At 52.1% G+C, this 16,402-nt stretch overlaps 2 protein-coding genes across 3 annotated transcripts; one reads left to right on the forward strand and one right to left on the reverse strand.

The window, feature by feature from the left end:
• The first annotated feature begins 477 nt into the window (after positions 1-477).
• Psmc3 (proteasome 26S subunit, ATPase 3) lies at positions 478-5,848 on the forward strand. The gene is made up of 12 exons (XM_032903645.1): positions 478-785; positions 1,043-1,126; positions 1,427-1,552; positions 1,957-2,061; positions 2,146-2,208; positions 2,429-2,566; positions 3,225-3,368; positions 3,475-3,623; positions 4,330-4,426; positions 4,573-4,718; positions 5,463-5,544; positions 5,665-5,848. The coding sequence occupies exons 1-12, from the start codon at positions 702-704 to the stop codon at positions 5,773-5,775; spliced, it is 1,329 nt and encodes a 442-aa protein (XP_032759536.1). The 5' UTR covers positions 478-701; the 3' UTR covers positions 5,776-5,848.
• A 2,316-nt stretch (positions 5,849-8,164) lies between these two features.
• Positions 8,165-16,198, reverse strand: Slc39a13 (solute carrier family 39 member 13). 2 transcript variants are annotated; one of them, XM_032903646.1, is made up of 10 exons: positions 15,842-16,134; positions 14,115-14,423; positions 12,009-12,122; positions 11,586-11,707; positions 10,918-11,019; positions 10,729-10,818; positions 10,055-10,105; positions 9,693-9,825; positions 9,455-9,554; positions 8,165-9,362 (listed from the first exon to the last, which is right to left on the reverse strand). In XM_032903646.1, the coding sequence occupies exons 2-10, from the start codon at positions 14,413-14,415 to the stop codon at positions 9,287-9,289; spliced, it is 1,089 nt and encodes a 362-aa protein (XP_032759537.1). In that variant the 5' UTR covers positions 14,416-14,423; positions 15,842-16,134; the 3' UTR covers positions 8,165-9,286. The 2 variants fall into 2 exon arrangements, 1 of the variants encoding a protein (XP_032759537.1); XR_004388007.1 differs by lacking the exons at positions 8,165-9,362; positions 9,455-9,554 and having other exon boundaries at positions 9,754-9,825; positions 10,055-10,641; positions 15,842-16,198.
• Positions 16,199-16,402: the final 204 nt, after the last annotated feature.

Consider the following 16,402-nt stretch of genomic DNA (forward strand, 5'->3'; position numbering starts at 1 on the left):
CAGTGGCTCAGTGGCTGGAATGACAAGGATGTGCACTTGGCAGTTTCTCTCTATGTGCCCCCAACTCCCCTTCCTGGACTCACTCTATAAACCAGGCTGGCCTTAAACTCAGAGATCTGCCTGCCTCTGCCTCCGGAGTGCTGGAACTAAAGGCATACCACCATACTCGACATTTTGCAAATCTTTTTTTTTTTTTTTTTTTTTTTTTTTGAGCTGGGGACCGAACCCAGGGCCTTCTGATTGCTAGGCAAGCGCTCTACCACTGAGCTAAATCCCCAACCCTGCAAATCTTTCAATTCCAAGTTTACCCGAGTCCTTTTTGAACCTGCACCTGTGCAAACTCCTTTTCGGTTATCCGCCAGGCTAAAAACTGCATTTCCCGAAAGACACCGCGGCTTCCTCCTTTCTTCCGCCTTTTCCGGTCGTGCAGCGGGTCCCGCCCCACCCGCGCACGGGCCAATAGCAGCCCACCCATTTCTCCCTCACAAACTGGAGCAACCGGCGAGCCGCGGGGCGGGCCCTGTGGCCTCGGTTTGGTTCGTGGAGTCCCAGCGGCAGATTCGCTCGGCAACGCGGACAGGGCCAAGTCTGTCGCGTCAGGAATCGCGGGTGAAGTTAGCCACGGGTGGAGAGAAGACGTTGAGAAAAGCCGCGCTGGGCTCCCTCAGGGGCTCGTGCGCACTCCCAGTTTCGGCCTTTTCATGCAGGAAATGAATCTGCTGCCGACGCCCGAGAGTCCAGTGACTCGGCAGGAGAAGATGGCGACCGTGTGGGATGAAGCTGAGGTGAGTGCTGGGAGACCTGAGGAGCATCCCAAAGTTTGGGCTATAGGGTTAGACGTTCTTGGAGGGCGGGGAAGGTGATAGCTGGAAGTCCAGGTCCGGTCTGGACTGGGCACAGAGCTTCTTGTGCTGTGGGCAGAATTCTGTCCCGACTTCATCCTGCTGTTGGGTTAAGGAAGTAGGCAGTGAGGAGGCTTTGGGAACGTGGGATGGCAGCTCTTAGTTACAGTAAATAAGTACTTCTTCCCTTCTTTAAACAGCAAGATGGCATTGGGGAGGAGGTGCTCAAGATGTCCACAGAAGAGATCATCCAGCGCACACGGCTGCTAGACAGCGAGATCAAGGTGGGCTCCTGGCTTCGGGGCAGGCAGCAGAGTTCCATTTTACAAACGAGGAAACTGAGGCTCAGAGAGGGAGTCATTCACACACAAACCTGCGGAAAATATCTAGCCCTATACACAGCCACTTCATCACACTGGCCTTTTGTCTTGACCTCTGCAGTTTGGACATATACAGGCCGGACCTTCAGAAAGCGTTGGATCTGTTTGGATGGGGTCTCACGGGCTGCCTGGACCTCACCCATTATAGGGCCCTAATTAATGCAAGCTGAATCAGAGGTAAACATTTGTTTTCTCTTATCCCAGATCATGAAGAGTGAAGTGCTGCGAGTCACCCACGAACTCCAAGCCATGAAAGACAAAATCAAAGAGAACAGTGAGAAAATCAAAGTGAACAAAACCCTCCCATACCTAGTCTCCAACGTTATTGAGGTGTGTGTATGAGTGTGGGTATGTGTAGGGGAAGAGGAGGAGGCAGTAGGGCTTGGAGACATCTTGGGATGGGACCCATAGGGTAGAGTGTGTAAAAAGCTTTAACCTTACACTTCCTGAGACCCACATCCTAGACATAAGCCTGCAAAGTCCTTAGAAGTGTCACAGGTTTCGCCTTTTTTCTTGTTTTTGTTTTTTCTTTTCTGAGGCAGATGGACTTTACAAACAGAAGCAGCACCTAATGTTATCAGCTCCCTAGTACATCAACTGTGCATTTATTAACCTTAAGGCTAGTTTGAGGAGCGATGTAGGGTCTGTGGCCTTGTGGGTATAGGGAACTGTGTAAGCACACGCAGCAGTCGACTCTGGGAAGTTCAAGGGCCTGAGCTTATTTTCCTTCTTAGTTGCTGGATGTTGACCCCAATGACCAGGAGGAGGATGGTGCCAATATTGACCTGGACTCACAGAGGAAGGGCAAGTGTGCAGTGATCAAAACTTCTACCCGACAAGTAAGGCTGACTCAGTAACAGCCGGGCAGGGTCAGCATTGGGGAGTTTCAAAGTAGCTAAGCCTGCCTGTAACTGTTCCTACAGACGTACTTCCTGCCAGTGATTGGGTTGGTAGATGCCGAAAAGCTGAAGCCGGGAGACCTGGTGGTGAGTGATGCCTGCGCCCAGGCAGGGATTCTCCAGTGAGCTTCCTGCACAGGTCACTGTTGCCTCTGAACCTGCCACTGCTGCAGGCGTTCTGTCTGCAGCCTCTTTGATTCCTGCAATTTGCCAGTCCTGTAGCTTTCTGTTTACACTACAAATAACTGTCCCCCAGAGCATTAGGCAGAGCTGGGACAAATACAAAGGCTCCATGCTCTGTTCTCAGGGTGTGAACAAAGACTCCTATCTGATCCTGGAGACCCTGCCCACCGAATATGACTCTCGGGTGAAGGCCATGGAGGTGGACGAGCGGCCCACAGAGCAATACAGTGACATTGGCGGCCTGGACAAGCAGATCCAGGAGGTGAGGGAGGCGAGGCCGCTGTCCGCAGCCATGCCGGTTTTTTTACTTTTCATCTACTTGACCAGAGTATATTCCCTTACTGTGGGAAAGAAAAACAAACCAAACCAAAGACACTGTCAAATGCTCATAGCCTAGATTCCAGAGACGTTGGCGATTGCAAGGCCATATAAAGGGCCAGAGCCCAAACTCCACTGAGGTTCCCAGTTTTTGCCCCAATGTCTTCCTTCCTCCCCTCCCTCCTTCCGTGTGTGTGGTGTGTTTGTATAAGTGCATACAAGACAGAAAATGTCAAGTATCCTGATCTTTCCTCCACCCTTCCCCTGTGAGACGTGCTCCCTCACGGAACCTCCTGACTCTGACCCACAGCACCGGCTTGGGCCTTAGGCTTGTGTTTTATAGGCCTGGACTTTTACATGGGTCCTAGAGATTTAAACTTAGGTCCTCATGCTTATGCAGCAAGCACTCTAACTCTCTGAGCCTTGTTCCCAGTGCAGACCAGTGTCCTTATCTTTCTGTTCTGTCCTGACTGCCTTTAGGGTGGGGAATGGGGACGTTGGTGCCTTTTTGTCGTGAGATAGAGAGGAAAGATGCAGACGAGATTTGGGCTGTAGGATCCCTCAGGGCATCACTTTCCTCACCTAGGACTTCTTCCTGGCAGCTGGTGGAAGCCATTGTCCTGCCTATGAACCACAAAGAGAAGTTTGAGAACTTGGGTATCCAGCCCCCAAAAGGAGTGCTGATGTATGGGCCGCCTGGTACAGGGAAGACTCTCCTCGCCCGAGCCTGCGCTGCTCAGACCAAGGTGTGTGAGGAATGGGGGACGGGGATGGTACTTGAAGCTGTATGAAACAGGCTTGAAGATTTTTTGAGCCTCGTGTGCCTTTGATCTGATCTGTCCCTTCTCTCAGGCCACCTTCTTGAAGCTGGCAGGCCCTCAACTGGTACAGATGTTTATTGGAGATGGCGCCAAGCTGGTCCGTGATGCTTTTGCCCTGGCCAAGGAGAAGGCACCATCTATTATCTTTATAGATGAGTTGGATGCCATTGGCACCAAGCGGTAAGGGAGTTCTGGGGACTTGCAAGGGTTGTTGGGGTGAGGTGTGAGCTAGGAGCTCACCTCCCAGCCATGGTACATCCCAGTTCTCTCCCATTCGGTCCCTCCCCTGGTTAGTAACACTTCTATTTTTCTGCCTCCTAAATTCCTCATAGCTGACAGCTTGCTCTCAAGAGAGAAATCTGGCACCTCTCGTTTCAAAGTCTGTCATCACACACTACTAAAAAGCACCTCTAGGCCACCCTGTTGCTCCTTAGCACAAATGCTAGATTTATATAGCCTGTTCTTTCAGTCTCACTCTCCCCACCCCCAACCCAGGCCGCCTCCCAGTACCCGATTGGTTTTCAGCTCTTTCTAGTCACTGAGTGGTTGCCTGACCCTTGTTTATAGACTCAAGAACCCCTCCTTGGGGTTGGCTGTCTGGGTTCCTGGTTGTAGATATTTCTGAGTAAGTTCTGTGGGATCATGTATTGCTCAGAGCCACAGCCCTAGCCTGGCTGTTTGTGCTCACTGTTTGTCACTAGCCCAGCACTGATCCCAGAAGCCTCTGCAAGCTTTGAAGGCTGCAGTTAATTATTGGTGACCCTTTCTCTGTACCAGTCCCTGGGCTGGGAGCCTCAAGTTGAGGCAACCATTTCCCTGGACAAGTTGGAATAGCCTGTGCTTATGCCGTGGTGTCACTGGCATCTCGGGCTCCTGTGCACCGCAGCTTCGACAGTGAAAAGGCAGGGGACCGAGAGGTGCAGAGGACCATGCTGGAGCTCCTGAACCAGCTGGATGGCTTCCAGCCCAACACCCAAGTGAAGGTGAGTGCAGGGCTAACTCCATCGGCTCAGGTACTGACAGCTCGGGCTCTCCTTCCCCCCGGGCTGCCTCCTGTTACTGCTGTGATGTGTGCTTGTGTTGGATGTCCTGCTCCTCAGTTCAGGTTGCTGCTTCCCCTCTTCCTTAGGTAATTGCAGCCACTAACAGGGTGGACATCCTGGACCCTGCCCTGCTCCGCTCAGGACGCCTAGACCGCAAGATTGAGTTTCCAATGCCCAATGAGGAGGCCCGAGCCAGAATTATGCAGATCCACTCACGGAAGATGAACGTCAGGTCAGCTGCAACAGCTTTTTCAGCCTTCAATTTTCATGACTCTGTGCTGTTGTTCCCGGCCTCTGATCCACCCCACCCCCATGCATGCACACAGCCTCCATTTCTGCCCATTGCCTAAGGCAGAGTTTTGCTGGGGCTCAGACCCTCCTGGGTGCTGTGGTACTCAAAGTCACCTGTGCACCATCCTCCCATTGAAGACACATAGGCCTTCACAGCCCAGTAGATGGACACAGCCCAAGCACGGCTTAGGAGCATGTAACCAGGACCAGATAGATGATCTGAACTCAGATCTATACAACTTTCAGCACGTGACCTGTGTTCTGTTTCTGAAAGTTGAGGATAGATCATTCCAGTTTGACATTTAGCCATGGTGATGTCTTAGGCACAGTGCTTGGCACATGAGGGCAGATGATGGGCAGCTGCATTGTGCTGGCTGATGCGTGGCTTCATCAGGAATCATACTGTCTTTTGTCTATATAACCCCATGTTCCCAGCCTCAGGCAAACCTGCTTCCTGGGATCTCAGATGCAGGGTTCTAGAAGGCTGGTGTATGTATAGATCCTATACATAGGATCTCATTTACCTTTGGCTCCTTTCTTCTCTTTATACTAGAAGAAAAGTCAGGGTGGATAAAGACTTGCCTGCCAGCAGAAGCAAGTTGATTTTATTGTTTCATGGGACTCCTTCCCTTTGCTGTTCGCTCTCCATGACTAATCAAGCTCTGGTGTCTTGTCCTCTCTCCAGTCCTGATGTGAACTATGAAGAGCTGGCTCGCTGCACTGATGACTTCAATGGGGCCCAGTGCAAGGCCGTGTGTGTGGAGGCGGTGAGTGCTCAGGGTGGGTGGGTGGCTGATTGAAGCCTTGCCCTTTCCCTGGGCAGGTCAGGGACCAAGTTGGGCTTGAGGTGCAGGAGGCACTCTGGATCATATCTGTCCTGGCTGCAGGGTATGATCGCACTGCGCAGGGGTGCCACGGAGCTCACTCACGAGGACTACATGGAGGGCATCCTGGAGGTTCAGGCCAAGAAGAAAGCCAACCTGCAGTACTATGCCTAGGGACACCTCTAGTCTGTCTGCTGGTCTGTGGGCTACGGTTGATAATAAAGGGGGTTTTTGTTCTTTGCCACCAGTCTCTCTCAGCCTCCGTGGACTCTGGGTGGGGGCAGAATATATGAGAAGGCCTTTTCCTCGGGAGCTACAGCCTCAAAAATCCTGTAGGTGGCCATGGGCCCCAAGACAGCTGTCTGGATAAGTCCCTATGGCAGGGAGGTGCAGGGCACAGCTGTTGCCTTGAGTCCTCCCCAGTCCCTCCTCCCACAGTCTCCTTACGTCTCTCTCCACTGTTCATTGCTATAGCTCTGACCTACTTTGAGTCAAGAAGGAAGGGCCCATTTCGCATTGGTACTCCAGTTCTTACTGCCTTCTGAAACCAACATTTAGGGTTTTAGGGGTTTTTTTTTAAGATTTATTATATGTAAGTACACTGTAGCTGTCTTCAGACACCAGAAGAGGGCATCAGATCTCATTACAGATGGTTGTGAGCCATCATGTGGTTGCTAGGATTTGAACTCAGGACCTGTGGAAGAGCAGTCAGTGCTCTTAACCACTGAGCCTTCTCTCCAGCCCTAGGGTTTTAGTTCTTGACTAATGCCCCAGTGTCCTGGCTTTTGGACCACATGTTTTTCCATGACTTTATTCATCCTTCTCATTTTTTCTGGCTCACAAAATAACCTTTAGTAAGATCCATTCTAATTTTTTTTTTTTTTTTTTTTTTTTTTTTGTTTTTTTTGGAGCTGGGGACTGAACCCAGGGCCTTATGCTTCCTAGGTAAAGCGCTCTACCACTGAGCTAAATCCCCAGCCCCCATTCTAATTTTTGCCATCTGCCCTGCTCTGTGGGCCCCATGGCCTTCAGTTTGCTGGGATCTTGCTAGACCTATTCTCGCTGCCCCAAGTGCTGAGGTGACAGGCGTGTCCCACCAGTCCCAGTTTTACATGGCACTGGAATGGAATTAAGGATTTAGTATTTGTTAGGCAAGGACTCCACTAACTATAAGATGCATTTTCCAGCCCCCTATAAAAGTCTTAATGCATTAATTTTATCAGGATAGTTGCTGGAGAATTTGTATTTACCTCAAAAATTTCCAAATTTGCCAAAAAGGGGGCACAAAAAAAAAAGCCCTTGCTACTTCCCTTTGTTCTTTCCTCATCTCAAGTGGACACGGCTGCAGCAAGCTACAGTCATACCTCTGCAGGCCACCGTGCTGGCTCTCTAGTTTTGCCCTCCCCACGTTGTGGCTCACTGCAGCCTGCTGGTCATGGTGTGGCTACATCTTGCTCCAGGTGCTCACCAGCTAAAGTGTGGATTGTCCTCTGGCCTAGACTTAGGTGTCCTGTCTTCCCAACCACATGGGATTTGCTCCTGGCCACAAAACAAGTGAATGCAGGTACCACCTTTTCTCTCACAGTACTACAGGATCCCCTTCTACATCCCCTGGGGCTGTATACAGTGGTGGACAGTAATCCTTGGCATGTGCATCTCAGCCACCCTGCAGGGCCTCATGCCACAGCGGCAGCCCTCACTGAACACCCGATGTCATCAGAGACAGCTGGGCTTGGACCTTTCGGGTCCATGTCAGCTAGGTGGAACCGATCTCCCTCTTGGCTGCTGTGCTGATGAGACACTGGCAGCTGAGCATTTCCAGCTAAGGGCGTGGCTGATTCTGTTTCCCCATCCACTCGCTCTGGACTCCTGGCCACACAGATGGTTGTCCCAACCTGTGGGCTGCTGAAGGCTGTTTATTAGCTGGACAAAGGATTCTCCTGCAGAGGCTGATGGAGATGCAGTGCCCCCTGCTGTGTGAGGATAATGGTGCAGTCTGAGGAAGGGAGCTTGGTAAAGACCCTCTTCTCCAGCCAGGATTAGGGAAGTGGATGGCGTGGGAAGGCTCGAGTGAGACAGGACCTCGAGTTCACTGTTCTGCCTGATATATTACTATATCCAATGCTCCTTCCCACATGCCCTCCTTTTTTACCCCCTTGTTTTTCATGATTTGGGTTTCCTGTAGCCTAGGCTGGCCTTTTAACTCCAGATTCTTGTGCTGCCTTCATTTCTGGTTGCTGAAGTTATAGTACAACAGCACACCTAGCTTCTTAAATGAACTCTAATCTCATTGAAGTCAAAGCAGGGACTTTGTGGCTCCAAGTCCCCAGATGAGAATTGTTAGAAAGAACAGGGAAGTAAATACCGTGGCTTTTTACATCCATAAGATCACTAATGGTAATGAAGGCTCAAATGGGTGCTCAAGCATTACTGGGATAAGAAGCTAACAGTGAAGCATGGCAGGAAAATAGAGCCCTTTCGAGATGCACAGCAAGTGTGACACACAGACCTGCAGAGAGACTTAGGAAGAGCTGCGTGACAGCCCTAGTGTGTGGACGAGGCAGCCAATCTAGGTAATATTTATTTATATCTACAGAACAAGTATTTACAGATAAGATGAGCCACAGAGTAACTGTGCAGTCATTCAGATTCTTCAGTGGCCTCTAACGTCCACAGTTGAGCAGCGGGGCTGGAGTCTGGCTGTAGATTGGGCCAGCTGAGTACCTGGGCATCAGCCAAGGGAAATGGTTGAGGATTATGGCTTCAGCGTTCTCCCAGTTCACATTCCTGAGCACTGACAATGTGGAGCCCTCACCACCCCCGTCTTACTCTTAACCCAAAGGACCAGGGGCCCTGAGCAGGAAAGGGCAGCATGGCTCATTCTCTCTGCCTGGGGCATGCATGCCTGCTGAACCCTGTGCTGGCAGGAGCATCCGGGAGAGCTGGCTGGGAGACTGCTAGCCTCGGACTACTTACTGACTCGCAGACTGCTGTTTGGCAGCCGGAGGTGGTGAGAGCTGCCCGTGTGGCCAGGGAGCATTTGTTGGGGAAATGTGCCAGCCAGGCTGGCTGTCCCTAGGAAGAGGTCTTGGAGCACTTGCCTGCTCAGTGCTGGGGAGGGGTAGGACATCAGTGCTGAGTGGGGCTGGGGCTACAAGCACCCACCTCCCCCTTCTTTGGCTGTAGAGGTGGTGTAGGAAGGGTAAGGAAAATGGACAGCAGAGAAAAGCTGTGTAGCCTCTGCTTCTAAGGTGCTTTGGGCAACTTAGATATGTGAGCAGAAAGCTTTTGTTTGGATATTTTCTTTTTCCTTCTCTTCTCTCTTGGCTAGAGCCCAGGAGGAACAACTTTGGGCTATAGCCCTCTTCAAGCTGTAGCCCTGGGCTCATGGGGCTGGTTTCTTTGTCAAGTGAGAAGTGAGTCTTGTGCTGGCACCGGTGCTGCCATTCCTTGCTGCTAGATGACAGTGGGGTGGCCGGGCAGGTGCTACGTTGGGCTCTGGGTTCTGCACCCAGGGATCACAGTGTCGGTCTCTCTCACACACTCTGGCTGCACGTGCACACCACACACCCCTGTCCAGTGAGAGGCTGGCTCTACCATTCACCCTCTGCCTCTCACACACATAGTCACAGAACAAATTGGAGTCTCTTATTGCTTGCTATGCAGAGTGGGCTGTCAGCAGTGGTTATTCAACGAACAACGAGAGCAGCACCATCACCACGATACCGGAGCAGAGCAGCAGCACCTGCTGCAGGGAGTGCCTGTTGGGAGAGGGGGATTTAGGTGCCTGGACAGGCTGGACAGATGCAGCGGTTCCTCCTTGGCCCCAATAGCCATCCCACAGGTTGCTCACCATAGGTCATCTTCCTCCAAGAGGTCAGGTAGCACATTCACCAGGGCAACATAGAGAAAGCCTCCTGAGGTAAAGGGCAGGGTCCAGACCACCGTCTCCTCTGTGGGGAGGGAGGGCCGACTGGTAGTGAGCTCAGGGCACATGTACCCCGCCCTCCTACACAGGACACCAGGCAAATACTACCCAATAGCAGCGGGGCAGAGGTGCCTCATGAACACACTGTCCACCACTCTCTTACCTACTCCTTTGGGGGATTGCGTACAGATGGCAAAGCAGGCCCCCAGAAGGCCTCCCAGGGCTGTAGAAAACTGTAGCTTGGCTGCGGTCCGTCGGTCAAAGCCAGCCCGGAGCAGGATAGCAAAGTCACCCACCTGAGGAAAGGCTCAGATGTTCAACCAAGAACCAGATCATAGGAACACCCAGCCTCCTGTCTACCCTACCCCTGGGCCAGTATCTGATGAAGCCGTGCCTGCTCCCCACCCCCCTCTCCCCCACTTCTGTGGGCAAGGCCCACACCAAATCCTTAAACAAGTTGCACACCCATGTTGAGCATGGGAACCTTGGAATCCCCGACCCTAGGACCACGATCTGGGTACTTACCTCATGGGGGATCTCATGCAGGAGGATGGCCATGGTGGTTAGAAGCCCAATCTGCAGAGATTCGAGCCTGAGTCTATGATGCCTTTATGGGGTTACTAGGCTTCCCCAACACCCAGTCCCTCATAAACATGTATTCTGCTTTGAGTCTGCTATAGGAAAGACAGTAGTGACTAAAGGAGACAAAGCTTGCCTCTCAGACTTAACAAGGTAATGACATCATCTACAGATGTGCCGGGAAAGACAGTGGTGACTAAAGGAGACTTAAGGTAGTATGATGTCATCTACAGGTGTGTTGGGCTGCATTCACAGCACACTGGGATATGTGCAACCCCAGGCTGCAGGTTGGACATTTACTGCTTTTCCTAGTTCAGTTCCCAGCACCCGCATTAGGTGGCTCACAACTGCCTGTAACTGCAGCTCCAGGGAATCCAAATCCAGCTTGATCGTTTGGCCTCCAAAAGTGCACACATGTGGCACCAGCACAAACATGCAAACAAAAATAAATCTTTGAGGACAATCAAGGTGAAGGGAGAAAGTGAAGAAGGCAGCATCCAGGAGAGGACTAGGGACCGGGTTTCACAAAGGTACTGTTAATAAAAGCAAGAAGCAGAGGCTGTTTGGGAGATTGATCTTACGGTAGACACTGCCAGAGCTCTACTTGTCCCACCCCTTACCTTTTTGCTCACAAGGAAGCTGGCAGCCACAGCCAGCCCATGGGTGAAGTTGTCAATGGTATTGGCCAGCAGGTTGAGATAGCCACTGACCTGTATGAGGGGAGAGAGCCAGGCTGAGCCAGGGAGGCAGAGCTGAGTCAGCCATTCAGCTCTGCAGCTGCAGGAGGGGGGCCCGCATGGGCCACTCACTTTGAGGTTCCGGACCACGGCTCTCAGGCCGGGCTCTGCAGCCGGCTGGGCCAGACAGTGGCCTCCATTGAGCGCGGCAGCAGTGGGGTCTTTGCTGGGGGCCTACAGCCAGAAGAAGGAGAAAGAGGAGACATTAGATGCCCCCACTCAGACAGACAGGCAGAAAGAGAGAGTGAGGACAAGAGATGATGAATACCTCTTTGATTTGGCTAGACTTTGCTGATCCATCGGCTGCGTTCCTCAGAGTCATCAGATCTCAACCCCACACTGCTGTTTCTATCCATCTAGGACAGTGCTTCTTAACCTTTCTAATGCTGCAACCCCTTAATACAGTTTCTCATGTTGTGCTGACCCCCAATCATACATTTTGTTGCTACTTCATGGCTGTAATTTTTTTCTACTGTTACGAATTGTAATGCAAATATCCTATATGCAGATGATCTTAGGCAACCCCTATGAAGGGTGGTTTGACCCCCAGGTTGAGAACCACTGACCTAAACAATTAAACTACTTCAGAGGCTAATACTGTTGCTCCCAAGAGTAAGAAATGAGAGCTGGGAGATACCTTAGACTTAGCTTAGACCCTGGGCTTCTCCAGGCCCTGGGTTCCACTTTAGGAAAAAACAAAACAAAACTGGTATACCCAGGCTCTGGGACTTGGGGCTCACCTGGCTAGGGTCCTCCTCCTTGCAGTTGAGGAACATCTTCTCCAATGCCAGGAAGGTCAGGAAGCCAGCGATGACCCACAGCCCCAGTTGTTGCTGTCGCTGCAGACTCTGCCCTTCACCACCTGCAGGGGAAGCACTAACAGGCCATGCCAAGCCAGTGGCTAGAAGGGAGCCATTTAGAATGAGGCCTAGATCAGAGCTAGTCCAGGGCATCGTGGGGCTGCCAGGCGTGTGTTAGGGACTACCTACTGAACAAGCAACTGGGCCCTAGAACTCCCAATGAGGCCAGAGCATCAGGATTAGACCTTCCCTCTCAAGCAAGCTTTTTTGGCTATCTCTTCCCATACCCTCTCCCAGACGCTGTAGAGCCAGCAGGGCCTAGGTTAACCCGGGGATGGACACCAGCTCTGTAATGTCACTCACCGGGGCTGGTGTTACAGGTGTAGGCCCACGCCTCTGGCAGCAAGTGCAGAAACACATTGCCCAGGAGTCCACCTAAGGCAAAGCTGAGCAGCTGCTTCAGTCGCCAGGCTCCAGCTGCAAAGAGAGACGTGAGGTCTGGCGCTGAGCCTCTGCTACTAACCCACCCACCTTACTGGCTTTCTAGACTGCAAGCTTCCAAAGGCTCGATTTGGGCCACTGCTTTTCTGGGTCTCCACATCCCACAGGCCCAGCAAGGGTTCTCAGAAGGATCTACTGTGCTGTGGAATCATTGTGGATTTACTGACTACTATTGGTTAAGAGATGGGCTTATATCCTGGCAAGTTCCAGATCTTTAATCCATCTAATGGCAACCACAAGATAAAAACTTCTGAGACTTAGTTTACCCATGTATAAATTTGGATCTTGGCAGAATTAAACCACAATGCATAGAGCAAATGTTGATTAAATGGGAATTTCTTCAGCTAATTCCACCTTTAGAAAACTGACAGATCTTGGGACTTTTACTGGATTGCACATCCAGATTTGGAAATGCATTATGGAATATATGGAAGCCATATTCAGCTCTTCAGCTCTTCAGGACAGATGTGACACCCTCCCACCCTCCACCCTCCTGCGGGGACCCTGATGTCTCCAGGCTGGCCAGAGAGCACTTATAAAGTGGGAATACAAGGCTCCAAATGCATCATCCTGTACAGACCCCGCTCAGGCCTCCACACACCAAGTAATCATTCCACCACAGAGCTGCCCCACACCCTGGGACACCTGCTGCAAGGACATGACAGGCTCCAGTGGGGTTCTGGTCACAACTGGTAGCAACCATCAGACAGGCACCATCAACCAGGAGCCATCTGCATTACTGAATGATCCTGAGCCGGCAACTGGTAAAAGGCCAAGAGTATTTCTCACTGTCTATTCATTTGTTTTATTATGACTTGTAATGTGTGAGTATGGGTGCATGCGTGTTCATATGGAGGTCAGAGGACAACTTTATGGAAGGTTTGCTCTCTCCACCTTTACATGGCTTTCAGAAATTAACTCTGTTCTCCAGCCTTGCAGGGCAAGCACTTTTACCCACTGAGCCATTTTACCAGCCCTTCCCTTTCTAAGATTTATTCTTTGTTTTAGTTATACGTAGTACATAAGTGCAGGTGCCTGCTAAGACCAGAGCATCCTGCTGGTGCTGTAGTTACGGACACTTGTGAGCTGCCTCACATGAGTGCTGACAACCAAACCTGGATCTTCTGGAAGAGCAGGATGTGCTCTTAATAGCTGAGCCGTCTCTCCAGCCCTAACCTTTTTAATTTGAAAAAGGGTTTCATATAGCACAGGCTGGCCTCTGCCTAAGTAGTAAAGATGACCTTGAGCTGGTTCTTCCGTCTTCCGTGTGTGCTATACTCAGTCAAGTGTATGCTACCATATCCAGTCTTATGCAGTGCTGGGGACCGAGCTGCTGTGCACCAGGCAAGTGCGATACCAACTACACTACGTCCCTAGCCTTTACCCCACTAACCAAAACTGGGGGTGGGGGGTATGCAGCACTTGCTGCACCCAGGGTTCAACATGAGCCTTTAAACACCTGCCCCTTCCTTGTGCCAGGCAATCCTCCAAGTGCTTCATCTAAAACTCATGAGTTGGTATTTTCACTGGGGGGTGTTGAGAATTGAACCCAGGCCTTGAACATGTTAGGTAAGCATTCTACTACTAAACGACATGCTTTAGAATATTATCCCTATTTTAAAGTCTGACAGACTGAGGCAGAGTAAAGTTAACTAACTTGCCATGTGCTAACATAGTTGGTGGGTGGCAAAGTCAGGATTTGAGCCCAGGTAGTATGGCAGCCATATTGCCAGCCATTGTTCATACTGAGTCTGGGGAATGTTTGTTGATTGAAATAATAAACAGATGTGTGCATGAGTGAACAAATGAATAGTATACCCTATGCTCACAGGATCAAGGTGACGCTGGACTCAATGCTAGGCATACTATGTCTAGTATGCTTGGTATATGAGATGGCATTTTCTAAGAGCAAGCGGCATGTTTCCTACCCTTCAGACTGATCGTCAGGGCTACTGAAGGGTTACTCACCTTCTGATTGTAACATGGTCCCCATCTCCAGGGGAATGACCAGCAAGGGGAAAACCCCACTGAGCCCAACCATGAGAGAACCCAAAAGGGAGCAGATCCAGGTGTCCAGTCGCTCCCCACTCAGCAGAGCCCCCCAGGACTCGCTTTCTTTACTATCCAGGCGACAGGCAGCTGCAGCCCCCAGGCTCCGGAGGGCTGGCTGGGAACCTCCAGCCCTTTCCAGGAGCTCCAGGGCAAGGACAGTGAGGAAGAGGAGCCTCTGGCCTGCCATACCACAGCCAGGGCAGGGACATCCAGGCATGCCGGGCGCTAGAAAACACAAAGATTGCTCATGTGAGCTGCCTCCCTGGACCACACACCCCACTCTTCCAGCTCTCAACTGGCCATGGCATCACACTCCTGCTCGCTCTGCAGAGGAAACAATCCCAAGGGTGGGTGCACAGAGCACCCTCTGCCCCTTCATACTTCTCCCAAGAACCACACATTTTTTCCTTCTGAGCTGGCTCCAGCCTATGTGTCAATGTGTCCGCCTGAGGCCAAACTTTCCTTAATGACTGGGTGAGGCACTGGCAGGTCTCCTTCAGCCACCGGAGGAGGAGGGACCATCCCTGCTGGGTGCCTCTAGCTGCCAGGAGAGGCTTGTGTGCCAGATTGTGCCTGGGAAGACACCCCAGGGGCTAAGGCCAGCACTGTCTAGCGTGATGGGTGGTACTAAGAAACACAGGTGGGGAAACTGAGTCATGGTCCAAATCTCTTCCTCCTAAATGATCTTCTTGTTCTTGGGCACCAAGAGACGAGAGGTGGTGCTAAAGGGAAGGGATGCCTCACAGATGCCAGAGCCAGAGGCTATGGTGACTTATGGCTAACTAATTTGATACTCTAGCTTGCTTACTGTTTGACTGTGGGTAATTCCTGTAGTCCCTTCTGAGCCTGAGCGTCAGCATCCTGTCAGGGAACGGCTGAGGTACTGCCTCCCGAACAGAGGTGAGCTTCACAGTGCAGGCAGTGCTGGCATGGAGGAGCTAATGCAAGTCCTCTGAATGCCAGAGGAGGCCTGGAGCACTCCACAAGGAATGTGCACCACAGACGGATCTCCGGATGGGGATGTGAGTCAACCAAGCAAGAAGTTCAATCTGGAAAGTTTAAAATGTGGTCTGTCCCATCTTACACTGGCTGTGACCTTGAACCTGCCTCAGTTTCCTCATTTGCTAATGGATGTGAAGAGAGAATTCATCTGCCTCTGGCTGGTGGGCTACAAGCCTATGTCTAGGACCTTCAGGCCATAATTAGTGACCCCACTCCCACCCCTACCCCTGGCTGCCACTGCCAACACAACACCATCACACACACACACACACACACACACACACACACACACAGAGCAAAGTTTCATTGGTACCAAGGCAGGCCCTAGCCAGGCCAAGTCCTTGGCAGGTCATGCAGAGGCAAGGGGGACCACAGGTTTAGCAGAGAGGTATGGGGTATGGAGAGAAAAGAGAAAGCAAGAGAAAGGAGAGTTAATAAAGCGAGCTAGAATGTCTGGTAGGAGAAGGCAAGAAGCGGGGCAGCAGGGAGGGCTGAGGGGGCAGAGTGTTGGACGACAGAGGTAAAGAACCAAAAAGCAGGCAAGTTCGACTCCTAAACTCTGGACGAGTGGCGACAGGTTTGGGAATTGACACGGTCCATCCCTCCCCGGACGCCGGCCTGAGGGTCCAGCGACCACTCACCGTGCAGCGGCAGAGGTGGCAGAGGTGGCAGCGGCAGCAGATGCAGCACTCCGGGCGGGCCGGGCCATCCAGCTGCAGTCTTGCGCCCCGCCCCGGCTCTGCCTCGCCTGGCCCCGCCACTAGGCCCCCAGTCCGGAGCTACCCCCGGCGTGCAGCCACGTCACAGGGACAGTCCGGAACCTGACGCGCCCGGCTCCGGGGGGCTAGACGGAGCGACGCGGGGGGGCGCTTCCGCCTCTTACCGTGGGGGACCCGCGCGGTCAGCGCACTTCCGCTCGGGCCGGATTATGGGGCTGCGGGGAGGGTAGGACGGAAGTGGGTACCCTCATGGGCATCGCTTTTAGCCAAGCTAAACTAGGTTGAGGGCGGCACCCATGCGGGGACCGGGATCAACGGGGCGGCGGGTCTTGAGTATGGCTGCTGCCTTCCTTCTGAGGATGCAGTGCCGGCAGTGGCCACACGGGGGCGTGCGTGGTTGCCAAACCTCTCCGTCTCGGGATAAGAGCAGGGCTGTGGTTCTCCTCTGAGTCAGCGGGCCTGGCTCCTCCATGAGCTAGGGAA

This window comes from Rattus rattus, chromosome 5 (assembly GCF_011064425.1).
Source record: "Rattus rattus isolate New Zealand chromosome 5, Rrattus_CSIRO_v1, whole genome shotgun sequence".
Lineage (NCBI taxonomy): Eukaryota > Metazoa > Chordata > Mammalia > Rodentia > Muridae > Rattus > Rattus rattus.